The sequence below is a fragment of the Oppia nitens genome, unplaced genomic scaffold (assembly GCF_028296485.1).
Source record: "Oppia nitens isolate AA-2021 unplaced genomic scaffold, nextdenovo-longstitch-racon4-pilon3 scaffold3_pilon_pilon_pilon, whole genome shotgun sequence".
Lineage (NCBI taxonomy): Eukaryota > Metazoa > Arthropoda > Arachnida > Sarcoptiformes > Oppiidae > Oppia > Oppia nitens.
The window spans coordinates 798,584-816,958 of record NW_026533221.1 but is presented as its reverse complement, the minus strand read 5'-3'; the positions used below and the strand labels follow the sequence as shown (position 1 = coordinate 816,958).

The 18,375-nt window shown below is 20.7% G+C and overlaps 2 protein-coding genes and 1 long non-coding RNA gene across 3 annotated transcripts; 2 read left to right on the top strand and 1 right to left on the bottom strand.

The window, feature by feature from the left end:
• The first annotated feature begins 1,406 nt into the window (after positions 1–1,406).
• On the top strand, positions 1,407–2,148 carry LOC128958826 (uncharacterized). Its single transcript, XR_008484561.1, has 3 exons — positions 1,407–1,473; positions 1,819–1,937; positions 2,025–2,148. It is a non-coding gene; the product is annotated as an uncharacterized LOC128958826 (long non-coding RNA).
• Positions 2,149–3,885: 1,737 nt separating this feature from the next.
• Positions 3,886–4,667, bottom strand: LOC128958999 (histone-lysine N-methyltransferase SETMAR-like). Its single transcript, XM_054304969.1, has 3 exons — positions 4,386–4,667; positions 4,272–4,325; positions 3,886–4,194 (listed from the first exon to the last, which is right to left on the bottom strand). The coding sequence occupies exons 1-3, from the start codon at positions 4,665–4,667 to the stop codon at positions 3,886–3,888; spliced, it is 645 nt and encodes a 214-aa protein (XP_054160944.1).
• A 7,106-nt stretch (positions 4,668–11,773) lies between these two features.
• LOC128958994 (kelch-like protein 17) lies at positions 11,774–17,982 on the top strand. Its single transcript, XM_054304964.1, has 12 exons — positions 11,774–11,819; positions 11,886–12,077; positions 12,245–12,330; positions 12,415–12,470; positions 12,628–12,847; positions 13,444–13,562; positions 13,662–13,745; positions 13,817–13,906; positions 16,879–17,101; positions 17,525–17,646; positions 17,722–17,805; positions 17,882–17,982. The coding sequence occupies exons 2-12, from the start codon at positions 12,006–12,008 to the stop codon at positions 17,980–17,982; spliced, it is 1,257 nt and encodes a 418-aa protein (XP_054160939.1). The 5' UTR covers positions 11,774–11,819; positions 11,886–12,005.
• Positions 17,983–18,375: the final 393 nt, after the last annotated feature.

The window sequence follows — 18,375 nt, the reverse complement described above, 5'->3', positions numbered from 1 at the left end:
TTAAAAAAATATTGATTAAACTTTGATATATTTGTTTTAAAATAATATTATAATTATTTCATTTTTTTAAATTTTTGTAAAATTATACAGTATATAAAATAGATTATATTGTATATTAAATTTAGTTTATACTGTATTTATACAATAACACAGTAATAGTAGTTAATTTTTTTTTTATTATAATAGTTTTAATTTTAATAATTAGTTATTATTCAACAAAAAATATTTTATTTAAATATTCAACAAAAATATTAGTTATATTCTAAAAAAAGTGAAAAATACAATATATTCAACAAAAATTAAATTAAAAAACAAAATTTTTAAATATTTATGTAATTATTTTGTTTTATTAGTTAATTATTCTTATAATAATAATTTGTTTAAACAATCATCAAATGAGACACTTTGTGGTCAACAATCGGCAGCTGATATGTCATACAATGGGGAACAGTAGCCGAGTGTCAATAAAAACGGTTGTCCACTATTCATGTTGTAATCAATTAGTAGTACTAATGTTAGGCAATAAGTTTTGTACAATAATTGCATACATCATATGTAAGGATAATCATAATTTAGGTTATTTATTTGACATATATATTATTTATTTATATATTTATTTATATATTTATTTATATATTTATCGTCAACTAAATTATGATTATCCTTACAGTTGATAATAATTGTATTAAAAACAAAAACACTTATTGTTTGTATCGATCCATTGTCACCTTAAAATGTTTATCAATGAGTAAGTTATTTAAATTATTATTATTAATATTATTATTAACTATACTATTAATTTGTATGTATATATACGGTATATAATTATACTATTTAAAAATACAAAATGTTTAAATAGTTATCTATTTTTTAAAGGTTTTAATCGGTGTCGTATACTATAATCAAAATTTAGATACGAAAGGTGTTATGAATAGTGCATTAAAAAATATTTATTTAAAAACTGAAAATATTCAATAAAATATTTGCTAAAAAATACCAAAATATTTATTTAAATATTTGCTAAAAAATACCAAAATATTTATTTATTTGCTAAAAAATACCAAAATATTTATTTAAATATTTATTTTTCATTATCATTTTATGAAACGGTATATTCAATGTCACCAACAGTTTCCACAAATCACTATTGAAATCATTTTTTTGGTGTTAGTAGTGATTGTTGTACTGACACTTGTTTTGATCTCTAATTTTTCAATGATTTTTGATGACCAGTACTATTGATTTGCATATATTTACAGTTTTATGTATTAATATTTTATTATATTTACGAAAAATGCTAAATATTTAATTAAATATTTTGTATGTATTTATATTTTAAATGTATATAATATTTAATTAAAATTTATTTATTTAATTAAATATATTTTCATTCACTAGTTATGAATGTCAATGGCGCCTATTTTTTTATTATTAACAAATATGACATTTCAAAATGCAATTGCAGTTATAAATGTGAGTTTGTATGTGTGTATATGTGTGTGTGTATGTGTGTATATGTGTGTATATGTGTGTATCTGTGTGTATATGTGTGTATGTGTTTGTATATATGTGTATCTGTGTGTGTGTATGTGTGTATATATGTGTGTATCTGTGTGTGTATGTGTGTGTGTATGTATGTGTATGTGTGCGTATGTGTGTATGTATGTGTATGTGTGTGTATATATGTGTGTATATATGTGTGTATATATGTGTGTATCTGTGTGTGTATGTGTGTGTATGTGTGTGTATGTGTGTGTATGTATATGTATGTGTGTATTATTGATAATTAAATGTATTTTTTATATATCGGTGGTAAAGTTTCCGGTCAGGTGTTGGCCACACATAATGGCCCGTAAAATCCATGATAGGAATGGGAGAGTTTGGCACTGTTTATAAGGGATTACTATTTGATCAACAATTACACAAGACACACAATTGTTTGTAAAATTAAAATTACATAAAAAAATTATTTTGTAATTTATATAATTTTTATTTATTTATTTTATTAAATAACAAATCTATAGATAAGATCTAATACTACGCCAAAGCCCTACTATGCTATCGAAAACACTTATATAGGTTTGGGTGCGCTTTGAACCTACCGGTGGACCGATTGTTGGTATACTATATAATAAATACCGTTTGCTTTGGACAATGGGATACCTGTTATCATAAATATTATATATATATAAATATATATATGACTGGATTTTTTTCGGTGACCCTAAAAACAGTTATGTTATGTTTGCCACGATATTAGGAAAATAAATCATTATTTTCTATATATAAAAATAGTAATAATTTTAATTTCCAAATATATGAATAATTAATAATAATTTTTTTTTATTTAATTGTATCATACAATAGGCTATGGCTTATCAATCAATCAATCTATAGGACAGTCATTATTGTGGTAAACCCGGAACTGTTGGGTCGATTGCAAAACTATTGATCAAAATATTTTATTTTATTATTTTTTTGATCAATAGTTTATTGTCGATCAAACAGTCAAAACTGTCAGCAATATAACAATAAATTATTGGTTATATATTAATAACAATATATTAATACTATTATTATTAATCAGAAATTGTATTTTTGATAGTTATTAGAGATAATAATTATAATATAAAAACAGTTCAATAAAATATTGTATAAAATGTTTTATGTTTTAATAACTACTATATATATATATAATATTTTTGTTGAATTAATTAAAATTTATAAATTTATTAACTAACTACTAACTGCTAAATAATTAACTAAAAAAACAATATCTTATTAATAATAGTATAATAATAATAAAACTATTATAATAAATAAATATATGACTATTATTTTGTTATAATCAAATAATAAAATTTTTTTTATACAATAATAATCTTAAAAAATTGGAAAAAAATAATTATTATTAATATACAGTATTATTTTAAATAAACATATCAAAAGTTTAATCAATATATAAAAAAATAATAATATTTGTTTTAATTGAATCATTATATACTTTATATTAATATTATTTTCTAATAACAATTTTAATTGATTCAGGAAAACATAGTTTCCTTTATATTTAGATTTATATAAGATATATATTTACAATATATTTTTGAAGCTTTTAATATTATTAATATTATTGTTATTATACTGCTATTCAAAATTGCTATAAAACTATAACTATATTTATAGGTACAAAATATATTGTATTATTCAAACATTTTTTTATAGTTTTTTATAAATAAATCTAAACATAATTAATTAGTGGTAACAAAAATAAACATTTATATTAACAAATATTATAACATTGAACGCATATAATGTATGTTATATAAAAATATTATATATATATTAATGTATTAAATGATAGAAAATAAAGTATTAGTAATTCAGACATAAAAAGCACAAAACTATTAAAATATTTGTATGTTTTTTAAATAAAAATTATTATATAAAATTTATTTAAAAATAATATAAAAGTTTTAGTAAATAAATAAAACTTTTGTGATTAATTAATTTGGATTACATATATAAATATCAATGGCTACTAAACAAAGAGTAAGTCAAAAAATATTAATTTTTTAAAAATATAATAAATTTAAATATAATAAAAAATATAAAAATTAAAATGTTATAAGTAAAAATTTTATATGTAGGTTTAACTAGTAAATAACTTTATTTGGGGGGAATATATATAATGTTTATGCAATAATATATATTATGTTTATATATATTTATTAGATTGGTTGAAATGAAATTAGCCTAGATAGGTTAAGACAATTTTAATCAAATTTTTTTCTAATATTATTTAAATATAGTATCCGTTAGGCCGTATAACAAGTTTCATACGGTCGATCCACTTCTCATAGACCCCACGCCAGTCGGTTGGTTTTAGGTCTCCCAAAATGACTCAAAAGCGTTGTCAATATCAATTTTGCTATTAAATACCGTTCCTTTTAGGTGTTTCTTGAGATTTTTAAAAAGCCAAAAATTAGCTGGAGACAGATCAGGACTGTAAGGTGGGCGTGTTAAAAGTTGAACACCATTGTCATCGAGATATCGGGTTGTTACCAATGTTTTGTGAGACTTGGCATTATCGTGATACATTATAATGCCAGTTAGTCCAGACTTCGGGCGATCCTCATTGATAGATTCAAAGACTTTAGACAACCATTTTTTCACATACCAGTCGGTGGTAACCTTATATCCATTTCCCAATTTGAAAATTTTCACAATACTAGTCGAACGAAAAATATGGCGTAGATTATCTTCTTTACATGCACTTCACGTTTGGCCAACTTCGGGATCTCTTCATCTTCTATGACCCATAACTATGCTTTTTTACTGTTTAATTTGTGATAAAAGTACACATATGTTGCGTCACCATTCACTAATCGATAAATAAAGTGATTGCCGCCATTTTCAAAAATCTTCAGATTCTCCCGGCAGATCTTAACACGAGTAGCCATTTGGTCGGCCGACAACAAGTGGTGTACCCATTTGATACAAATATGTCTTGCGTTGCTATAATTGTGCAGAATATGATGTACTCTCTCGTTTAAGATATTCAGTATATAAGCCATCTGTAATAGCGTTATTCGCGGATATTCTTGTAGCAGTTCCCTAATTCTGGCCACATTTTCATCGGTGGTCACTTCCCGTGATTGACCCATCTTCGGGATGTCCTCAATGATGTACGACCAAATTTGAAGTAACGTTATCAATGCGATACTGTAGCTTAAATACCAGTATTTGTTCCCAATGTGCAATTAATTTCATCTGTTGGCTCCTGTGCCGACAGCGCGAGCCGATAATAATATGCAATTATTTCCCGAATATCGCGAGAACCAAAATTAATTGAAATTTCAGACATTACACACTTTAAGAAGTCACCAAAACTGAACCAAATGAGCAAATGTTGTGAAAAATATTTTAGTGGCCTAAAAAATTGTGTACTTTTATTTGATAATAAAAGTTTTGTCATTTTTTATAGTTTGGATAGTGATGTGAATTACTTTCCTACTATTCCAATATATCAATAGTTTTATATAGTAAATATTGTATAAATTTTAAAAAAATTAATCATCAAATAACAATCAATCAAAACTTTCAATTTTTTAATTAATATAATTGATTTTTAAAAACAATTAAATATTTAAATTTATTAATTATTTTTATTGATATATATACATATATATAAACTAACGTAGATTCTTACTAAATAAAATATATATATATAATATTTTAGTATTTATGATGTGTTATTTGATCAAAAATTATTATTTAAATTTACAAAAATTTAAATTTTTTAGATAATGTTTTTATTTAATTTAAAAAAAAATTAATCCTGAATTTAATTACTTTGAAGCACTYTTGAAGATATGATTAATGATCTCTCGATTCCTAAATAACATGAACTCTCGTAAATTATTTACAAAATTAAAATTAAATCAATATTTTTTGTAATTATTTTAAACATAATAGTAATAATAATTAATTATAAACAATTTGATATTAGGATAATTAGTAAAATATTCTATAAATTAATTAATTGAAAAGTGTAATAATTATTTTAATAATATATTTAAGTGATTAACTTTAAGTGTTATCATTATTTTATTTTTTTGATAAAAGTTATAACATTATTGATGTTTATAATTATAATAAATTAAATATTTATTCATAGATAACTTAATAATTTTTATTTAGTTTAAAAGTTTTTAAAATAATTTTCAAAGAATAATAACTAATATTTTATTTAATTTGTACAAGTCTATATGTGTGATWTAATTTTATCATGGTATTTTTCATAAATTATAATAATAAGTAAAAAATTCCTATATATAAAGTTTATTACTGATATACAGTATATTTTATCAATAAAAATACAATAAATAAAATTCAATTTTATTATAAAACACAATTTGGATACAATCAAACTTATCAATCGTAAAATTGTATCTATAGTTATAAAACAATTTTTATAGTTTATAATAAAAATTTATTCAACAAATATTTTATATTAAAAAATTTATATATTTTATTATTATATATTTCAAATAATTTACTTATTATTTATTATAATCAGTAAAATAATAAAACTACAAAATACCGATATTAGCATGGTAAGTCTGRTATAGAATATTAAATTTTACTAAAACGATTATAATAAGAATTTAATAGTTAATATTAATTTTTAAAAAAATATATAAATAAATCGTTACATCTGGGTTAGATATAGATTATTTTAATTATAAATTTTTATTTTACATTTTTAACAAAATAATTGTAATAATTAGTGAACATTGTTCTTATATTTTATAACTTTTGAATATTTTAGTTCTATGACATAAATGTTATATATATATATATGATACAATCTATTTATTGTTATATACTATATATTAAAAAATTAATAAAAGCATAAAATTAATTTATATTACCTTTAATAAATTGTTTAACTAAATGTTTTACTAAATATATGTGAATGCGTTTATTAATATATTTTTATTTAAATTTGATTTTTTAAAAATTATTTTCTTATATTTATCATTATCTACAGGAAGAAAATTACAGAAAACATTTAAGTAATGTTGTAAATAAATGGATTGTCGAAGAAATTGAAAGAAATCCGACATTTGATGTCCGAAAAATTACCCAAGATCTGCGACACGCAAATGCATCAATTTATAATCTTAATATCAAGCACAAAAATTTAATCAAAATTTATGAAGTCGAAAAATTGACAAATGAAAACCTTATAATCGAAATTCAAAAATTACGCAATCAATTGAAGAAAATCGTGGAAACAAATGAAAGTCTGGTTACACTAAACTATACTTTGATTTCTAAGAWTCTTGATTTCGAAATTGAAATCAAAAAGAAAAATGAACAAATTCTTAGTCTTCTTCACTAAAAATAGTCATAGAACTTATTGAACTTATATATAGTTTGTTTAACACTCGATGTCGTATTTTGATACGTTTTTTGTAACGGTATTTGTGAATAGTATTTTACAAATATCATATTGTTTTCTGTTTGTAAACACAAGTAGACATATCAATCAAACATTTGTGATAACAATATGTCCACCGAAGCTGACCAGTCTCCCGAAGAAGAACATATTCGGCATTGTATTTTATACGAATTTGATCGAATGAAGAAATTGGGCCGAATTAATGCCACCGAAGCGACAAAACGGATCAATGAAGTATACCCCGAATCAATTGGTGTTCGAAAAGTTCAGAGATGGTTTGATCGATTTAAATCGAATGACAGATCTCTTGTGGATAAGAGTCGAGGACACCCTACTATTGTCATCGATAATGAAGTTCTTTTGAAAGAAATAGAAGCGGATCCGAGGCAAACTCTTCACGATTTGTCACATAAGTATGGGGTTTGTCGAACTACAGTATATAACCATTTGACCGAAATTGGCAAAGTATATAAAATCGGAAAATGGGTACCACATGATTTGTCACCCGAACAAAGAGCCAATCGAGTAGAGACATGTCGACGTTTGCTGTCAGATCTCAAAGACGTTCCATTTTTGGAACAAATAGTGACAATGGATGAGAAGTGGGTGTATTACGAAAACCCTGTCATAGGTGGTCAATGGGTCGATCCTGAAGAACCTGCGATACAGACGCCGAAAAGAAACCTCAATCCTAGGAAGGCAATGCTGTGTGTTTGGTGGGATTGGATTAGTATTATTCATTATGAAGTTCTCGAATATGGTCGGACGATAACATCTGAGCTCTATTGTCAACAATTGGACAGACTTAAAGAAGTATTGATGGTAAAACGTCCAAGATTAATTAATTGTAATAGGATTAGATATCAAAGAGACAACGCGTCGAGTCATACTTCAAGAATGACTCAAAATAAAATGAAAGAGTTGGGTTGGAAGGTTGTACCTCACCCACCATACTCTCCAGACATCGCACCTTCAGATTATTATTTGTTCCGAAATTTACAGACGTTTCTTAATGGAAAAACATTCACTGGAATCGATGATATCAAAAAAACCATCGATGAGTTTTTTGGCTCTCAATCAAAGGACTACTTTCAGAAGGGGATTATGGCTTTGCCTGAAAAATGGCAGAAAGTCATTGCTAATGATGGACATTATATAGATAATTAAATTTTATTGTATAATGGTTAATTTTACATTTGAAATATTAGAAATAAAACGACACCAAGTAATGAACAACCCATATATATATATATATTTGTTAAATGTTTTAAAAAATATTAATACATTGATTTTTTTTAAAAATAATGCCAATTTATATTTTTATATATATTTTTTAATAATTTCAATATTTCTTTATTATAATGAAATGAATTATATATTATGATTATTTTAATTAAATATATTAAGTATTTTATATATATTTAAATTTTTCAAATAAGATATTATAACTATGTTATTTTATTATTATTATTATTATTATATTAGATTTTATACATATACCTTATATTATTTAATTAAAATTTATGTTATCAATTATTTCACGATTAAGAGTTCTATGCATTATATKTAATAAAATAAACTTTATTTTAAATTATAAAATATAATATTATTTTATACTAATGCTGATTCAGGCGTTTGGTWGTGTAATTAAGTACTTATATTGTATTATCATAAATAATAATAAAAATATTAATTTTTATTAAATGTAAACTATTTAATTTTGTATTATTCTGGCTACTGATTTTTATATATAAGATGCTATATACAATATATAACAATATTAATCAATATTTTATTATTATTATATAATAATTATAAAATATAAATTAATTACATTTTATTTTAATATGTATTTTATAATTTTGGCGGATGTTTTATCCATATATGGGATAGCCATATATGATATCTAAATTATTATTATTATTATATATTAGAGAAATATTTATTAAAAATATTATTAAGGCTTTGGAAGGGTCCGCTATAACGTTAACTATTATGACATTAATTACTATTTAATATTTATATTATTTTGTGATGGTCTATACATCACTTAAGCGGTTCCAGTGTCACCAAAACAATACAAAGTTATTTTGTAGTTATAACTATACTCTACTGTATATATTAATGTATTTTCTCTATTATATGTTAAAGTATATTTTAACTAAACATAGTTATTTAATTATATTTAATTATAAATTCATATTATAATTAATTTTGTATTTACTTATTATTACTAATTACTTAATATTATGTTTATTTGTTTAAATTGATTTATTCTTTATTATTAATTATGTAAATAAGTTAAATTAATTATTATTATGTTTAAAATACTGTAATTGGCAATAAATGTAATGTATTGACTATCTCACTATAATAATCAATAAAAGGGAAGCTCAGGCTAGCAATAGCTAGTCTAGGATGGGCTTCAAGAATCATAAACAGTTGTACTAATTATTTGAATAGTAAGTGCAAGCCTTAGGTGTAAAAGAGTTGGGCTATAATTCCGTCATTTTACGGACGAGTCCTTCCAAGTTCCGATACAAGCCTTCCGAATACTAATACCGATATACAGCGCAGTTACCAGTGACCAGAACCCCGAATGGGCCGTTCAGATATACTGTGGCGTAATAGATAACCCATACAAATATACCGTTACGCTTAAATAGTCTTCATATAGTAACCCGTACAGTAATTACGTCACAGTTCCCTATCAATCATACCCCGCATTGCATATTGCTTCGTAAAATTATCTTTACGGGCATTTGACGGGTAAATACTCATATATGCCCGTCACAATTTAATTTGTAATATTTATAAACTTATTATTGATATAATAAATAATTATTATAATATCGATTGGAATTAAAGTTGTTTTAAGTACTGGTATACCAATTAGTTGGATAGTATACTACAGTAATAAATAGTAAGTTATATAAAACATAATATTGTTATAAAGTGTTACCAGAGTCCGGTGACACACATAACCCGGTCCGGTATAGTTGTGATACCCGGCGGCCGACCTGAATCGTTCACAAAGCCGCGGCTCACACTATAATATAATACTTGTCATTATTAATTAATTAATTAATTATTAACTGTAATATAGCTATATTGTTTAGCTATCGATTATTTAATTGTAAGTTTAATTATTATATTGTTAGATGTAAGTGTTGGTCGATAACACATCATATAAGTATAAATAAAAAAAATAATAAATATTTTAATAGCAAGTTTGTATTGAAAATTTATGGCAAGAAAAAATTATTAGAGAATATTAATAGACTGCTAATAATTTTTAATAAAGTTTTTTATAAGTTAATTAAATATTTATTTATTTAAATTATTGTTATTAAAGTTTTATAGTTTTATATTTTACATATTAAAAATCAATAAATAATTTTCGCAATAACAATTGATATTAATAAGAATTAATAATAATATTAACTATAAACTGTATATTTAATTGCTATCAAAGTTAATATATTTTATTATTAATTAATATAATAAACAGATAAAACATAATAATTTTGAAAATACTTTATTAGATAATCAGCACTCGAAAATCAAAATGTTATTTATTAGTATTACTTTAATAATAATAATAAAATATATTACAAAACATTATATATTAAATTAATTAATATTTGATAAATTATTAAAAATTTTGATAATAATTACTAATCTATTTTTTTATTTAATAAAACATTTAAAGTATATATAAATAAAGTAAAAATAATATATTAATAAAATTATAATAATAATAGTTGTTATATATGTATAATAATTATTTTAAAAACTATTTTTAAATATGTAAATTTCAAATTGTTTAAACTAAACTATATATCAAATTTATAAATAATATAATTATTATTTTTTAAATATAATATTAACAATTAATTTAATAAGTAGTAAATATATTATTTTTCATATAAGTACTTATATATATACTAGTATATATATAGATAAAATAAAACTATTTTTAAGTGAAAGTTATAATTAATAACTACTTGAACTTTGTATTATAATATACACTACTTTCCAAAACAAATCTAACATATTTGAAGGTTAATATCTAGATATAATATATATATATATATATTTATTCCTAGAAACTATTAATGATTTTTTCAAAACTATGTTTTATAATTTTTTAAAAATAATTAAAATTTTGTTTTTAGCCTCACAATTGGTCTCAACATTAAATCAAATTAAATATCATTTAAATAAGTGATTATATCGATACTAAATCAATAGAAATTTTACATTTAATTTTCATATTAAAAAAACTAATTATTGAAAGTTTCTGATGACATACAGTATATACAGATTATTGCTGAAAATTTTGTTAAAATTTTAGTTTATAATTATCTACATTAACTTTTAAAAGATTTAAAAAGTTTGTTTTCGAAATATATATATATAGATTAGATATAATAATATTTATATAATATATATTGTTATAAATAGTAATAAAATATAATCAATAATAATTCAAAAATTAATTATTATAATAATAAACAGTTAATAATTATCGTCATTGAAATTAAAAAATAATATTAACTATATTTAAGTGAAAGTTATGTAATATATTAACACTTGAACTTTGTTTTAATATACAGTACATGAATATAATCCTAAATATTTTTTAATAGTATAAAATCTTAATGTTAGTTATAATAATACAATTATAATATTAAATTTTATTTACTTATTTTGTTATAACTAAATAAAAATATTTGTAAAAATAAATATGATTCAATTATATTCAATAGTTTTGTTTATTTTTACTATTAATGTAATTTCATCAGACATTACTACTAATACAACTAATAATAATAATATTTCTAATGTACTTGAAATTTGTTATATTCTGTTATATATAGAAATTATTTATTAAATGTTTTTTATAATTTAGTTAACAGAAAACCTATCGGAAAAGTTTATCTATATATGAGGTGGTGAAGATTTATCAAAATGGTTGTCTGAATGTTATAAATATAATAAATTCACAAATGTTTGGCAATCAATACAATCCATGTCTACTACTAGAAGTGATTTTGGTTTAGTTTCATTGGATTCAAAATTATATGCAATGGGCGGCTATAATGTAATTAAAAAAAATTAATTAAAAAATAATATATTTAAAATAAAGTATATAATTGTTTTTTTTAAAAAGTTATGAATATTGCAAATTAAAAAAAACGTTTATAAATTTAATAATTTTTAACTGTAATAAGTTAATATTTTTAATTATTATTATTATTAATTATTTAGTCTAAAGCTAGAGATAATAGTGTTGAAACATATGATACGCAAACAAATACATGGAAATCGGTTTCATCGATGAATATATTACGAAAGTATTTATAGCTTATTATAAAATATTATAATATTTAAATATAAATTAATTAAAACAAGTGATTTTTATTTAATTTTTTTTAAAGTGAATTTGATTCAGCAGTAATTAGTAATACTATTTATGTTTGCGGTGGAGGTAATGGTAAATAAATTATTTTTTTTTAATTGTATTTTTAAAAATAATAATTACTTTGTCGTTTAAAATAGATTTTACTTTAATTTATTTATATATAGTTATAATTATATTTTTCTATATTTTATATTAAGTAAATATTTAATTAAAAATTTTACACAATTAGATAAATATTTTAAATCATGTGAATATTATTCACTAAACATTAATAAATGGCATTTAACAACACCTATGAATGTTGAAAGATGTGGTTTAGGATTGGTATCACACGAGGGGTTTCTGTATGCTATCGGAGGTCGTAATGGAAATGGATATTTGAATTCAATGGAAATGTTTGATACAAAAACAAAACGATGGATTCCTAAGGGAAATATGGAATACCAAAGGTTTGTATATTTTTATTTAATTGTTAATTAGAAATTGAAGTTTTATTGTTATTACTTATAACTAGGGTAAGATTAGATTCCCTCCCTCGTCTTATATTCCATAAGTTCCTTATATTCCCTGTTCCCTGGGAATTCCCTGGGAAGACATTTCCTTAGGGTACGATAGGTGGTACCACAACTCACATTACATAATGTTTTATTAAAAACATGTTTTTATAGTAAATGTCTACAAAATGTATTTAATGTTTTTACTAAATGTTTAATATTATTTGAATCATATTTTGATTGAGTTATTACTAACATACTGGTGCCAATTGAAACACATAGTCATTGAGATTAGGTACTTTTTAATGTATGACAATTTATATTTTCCCTTTCTAACGATCAAGGGAGGGAATATAATATATTTGCCATATTTTCCGGGAAAATTGGAGGGATTTTATTTGGGAACTTCCCTCCCTGAGAATCTCAATCTAACCCTACTTATAACATATTGAAAATTTTATTGATAGATAAATGTGACTCAGAAAAAAAGCTATTTAATTTAAAAAAAATCATTTATTAAATTAATATTTTCAATATATTTAAAATTAAAGAGTATTTTTTGGTTCGGTATCATTTACGGGCAAAATATATGTTTGCGGCGGTTATAGTAATACTGATGAAAAAACATGTGAAACATATGATCCAAAAACAAATCAATGGACACCAATTGGTTTTTAATAATAATAATTTATTAAATTAAAAAAAATTAATTTAATAATTTTTTCTTTATTTTACATTTTGTATCACAATATTTATAATGAAATGATAGCTTCAATGAAAACTATAAGATCGTCCTTTAAATTGATTGCTTTCGATGAAAATCTATATGCTTTGGGTGGCTATTCATATACAGGTAATTGAAATAAAATATATTATTATAATATTTTTTTAAATAAAGATAATTTAATTTTCAATTTATTTTAGATAATGTATATATTGATTCGGTTGAAGTATACGATCGTTATTCAAATGAATGGTATTATACGACATTATTACCAAAAAAAATGAAATCATTTGGGGTATAAATAATAACTTTTAAAATTATATTTACTAATCTAGTATTTTATTTTTATTTTCAGGCTACTGTTTTATAAATAAAATCATATTGATAATAATATTGATGATATTTTAAATATATTTTATAATTATAATTTAATTATTTGAAATAAAATTATAATGTGAAAATAATTAATTATACAGTAATACTATATTTTTAAATATTTTATTTATATTTAATTTTAATAAATCATTTATATAAATATTATTAGCTAAATATTATTAAACAATTTAAATGTATTTTAATTGATACGATGTATGAATAAAAAATAAATAATTTATTAAGTAACTATAATAAACATGAAAATTAAATAATAAATAAAACATAAATCACTTGCAAAATAGGTGAGATTGGTTTTAATGGTTATAACTTTTCTATTTAAAAGTAGAAAACTAATTTTTTAAAAAAATTTATTTAAATTTGTTGTAATTTTTATGACGACAACTATCGATCATCGATTTATTTATTAATAACTTATTTTTTGTTGTTGTTATGTACTATAAATAATAATTTACAACATTTTAAGTAATAGTCATTTTTACAAATAATTATATTATTAATATTTTTTATAATAATTTTATTGTGATATCAAATGATAAATATTATTTTGAATGTGCAGTACTTGATAATTATCAATAATAATAAATATCGATATACTAATAGTTATAAACGATATATATATATAAATAATTGCTATAAAAGTTATATATTTCTTATTAATTAATATAATAAACAGATAAATCATTTAATAGGTTTGTTAGTATTTTATTATAATCAGCACTTGAAAATCAAAATGTTATTCATTAGTATTACTATAATAATAAAAAAATATATTACAAAACTTTATATATTAATCTATTAATATTTGATAAATTATTAAAAATTTTGATAATAATTGCTAATCTATTTTTTATTTCTAATCCTAATCTATTTAGTATATATATAAAGTAAAAATAATATAATAATAATAGTTGTTAGATATGAATAATAATTAACTTTTTAAAACTAAAATTGTTTAAACTAAACTATATATATATATATATAATTTATAAATAATAAAATTATTATTTTTTAAATATAATATTACAAATAATAATTTATTTATTAAGTATTAAATATATTATTTTTTAATATATTAGTACTAAAATTTCTAAGTAAAAGTTATAATTAATTACTACTTAAACTTTATTATAAACAAGCTTAACATATTTGTAGGTTATTTATTGATAATATATCTTGGTTAATATAATAAATAAACTGTATATATCTAGAAACTTTTTTTAATAATATTTTTCAAAACTATCTTGTTAAATACTTTTATAAATTTTAATTTTTAATATATTAGTATCTGTACTTAAATATAGATAAAAAAATCTTATCGTAATTGAACTTAAAATTATTAACTATTTCTAAGTAAAAGTTAAAAATTAATTACTATTTGAACTTTGTATTATAATATACACTAATTGGAAAAACAAACATAAAAAATTTCTAGGTTAATATAAAATATATATATATACTAGATAGTATTTACCTAGAAACTTTTAATAATATTATTCAAAACTATCTTGTTAAATACTTGTTAAATTTTTAATATATTAGTACGTTTATATATAGATTAATTAAAATTTATCGTAATTTAGGATTAAAACTGTTAACTATTTCTAAGTACAGTAAAAGTTATAATTAATTACTACTTGAACATTGTTATAAACAAACCTAGCGTATTTCTAGGTTAATATCTAGTTAATATATCTTGGTTAATATAAAAATATATATATATACTAGATAGTATTTAGCTAGAAACTTTTAATAATATTTTTCAACATAGTACTTCTTAAATTTTATAAAATTACTTATTAGATTAGATAAAATATAATAAATTATAGTTTATATATTGTTTTAAAAAAGTATAAAAACTTAGTGTTTAATACAATAATAATAATACAATTTTTAAAAATAACTTTATTTACTTATTTTGTTAACTAAATAAAATATTTGTAAAAATAAATATGATTCAATTATATTCAATATTATTGTTAATTTGTACTTATAATGTAATTTCATCGCATATTACTAATACTACTAATACTACTAATATTTCTAATGTACGATAAATTTTTTAATATATTATTTTATACATAGAAATTATTTATTAACTGTTTTTTTTGTTTTGTTTTTTAATATATTTTGTTTTTTATAATTTTTAGTTAAATGAAAATTTATCGGAAAAATCTATCTATATATGCGGTGGTTATGATGGATCAAAATATTTTTCTTAATGTTATAAATATAATAAACAAACAAATATTTGGCAATCAATACAATCCATGTCTACTATTAGAGAGGATTTTGGTTTAGTTTCTATGGATTCAAAATTGTATGCAATAGACGGTTGGAATGTAATAATAAAATATTTTTTTTAACTAAAATTTATAAATGTTTTTTAAAGTTATGAATATTGTTAAATTAAAAAAAAAAGAATTATTAATTTTATTGTTAGTAAATATTATTTTTTAATAATTATTATATTTTATATTATTATAGAGTAAATCAAGAATAAATAGTGTTGAAGTATACGATACGCAAACAAATACATGGAAATCGATTTCATCGATGAATTTAAATTTAAAGTATTTAAATTTTATTATAAATATATTTTTATTTATCAATTATAAATTATTTTAAATTTTTTTAAAGTGACTTTGATTCAGCAGTAATTAATAATACTATTTATGTTTGCGGTGGACTTGGTGATTGTAAATAAAATATTATTATTTTTTTTGTTTAATTAATTAACAATTAATAATTACTTTTAAAAAAACAGATTTTACTCTAATTTATTTATATTTAGCTATTTATAATAATTTTTATAAATATGAATATTGTTTTATTAATGAATATTTAATTTAAAAATTTTTACATTTAGTTAGAATTTTTAATTCATGTGAATATTATTCACCAAACATTGATAAATGGCAATCAACTACAGCTATGAATGTTGAAAGATATGGTTTAGGATTGGTATCAATCAATGAAGGGTTTCTGTATGCTATCGGCGGTCGTAATATAAATGGATTTATGAATTCAATGGAAATGTTTGATACAAAAACAAAACAATGGATTCCTAAGACAAATATGGTATACCAGAGGTTAGTATTGTTTTTTTTTAAAACTATTATTTGTTATTTACAAAATTAAATTAAATAGAAATTACTGTTAAAATGTGTTTTTATTCCCATATGGAAATGTCTGTCCTGGGAAATAATGCGACTTTTCTCCCATATTAAAATAAGTTTTTTTACTTTGAATAATAAATTTAGTGCTTAATTATTACCAAATGTGGTAAATAATTGCGAGTTTTTTTACCATATGAAAATTTTTCATTTTTTTTATTAAATTCCATATGGGAAATAAAACACGATTTTACGGTTGTTTTATTTTTTTAACATTATATTGTTTAAAAAATATTGATGTGTTAAAATGTGTCACTCAATTAAAAAAATATGTTATTTATTTATAATTTTTTTTAATTAATAATATTTTTTGCAATATAATTAAAAATAATTAACTAGACAAAATTTTGGTTCGTTATCATTTATGGGCAAAATATATGTTTGCGGCGGTCGTGGGGGTAATAACGATGAAACATCGTGCGAAACATATGATCCGCAAACAAATCAATGGCAACCAATTGGTTTGTGAAAAATAAAATTAAAATTTTATTAAAAATATTATATAAATTAATTTAATTTTTTATATATATAATTAGCATCAATGAAAACTCGTCGATCATATTTCAAATTGATTGCTTTCGATGATAAGTTATATGCTTTAGGAGGCTATTCAACAATAGGTAATTGAAAATAAATTATGATATTATTATTATTAAAAAAATAAAGTTAATTAAAAATTTTTAATTTAAAATTCAGTTAATCAATATATTGATTCGGTTGAATTATATGATCATAATTCAAATCAATGGTCATATACGACATCATTGCCACAAAAAATGCGATCATTTGGGGTATAAATAAATAAATAATAATTTTTATATTATATTTACTAATCTAAAGTATTTTTGTTTTTATTAATTTTCAGGCTACTGTTATATAAATTAAATTTAATTAAATGTCGTATTATTATTAATAATTATAATAATTATATTTTAAATACACATTATTATGAGTTATTTAATACATAATTAATTAATTATGCAATGATGCTATATTGTAAAATGTTTAATTTATATTTAATTTTAATAAATCATTCTTATAATATGATATTGATAAATAATCTTTTAATATTTATTAAACAATTTAAATGTTTTTTAATTGATACGATATATGAAAAAAATATATATAAATTATTATGTAATATAACTATAATAAACATGAAAATTAAATCATAAATAATTAATTTTGAT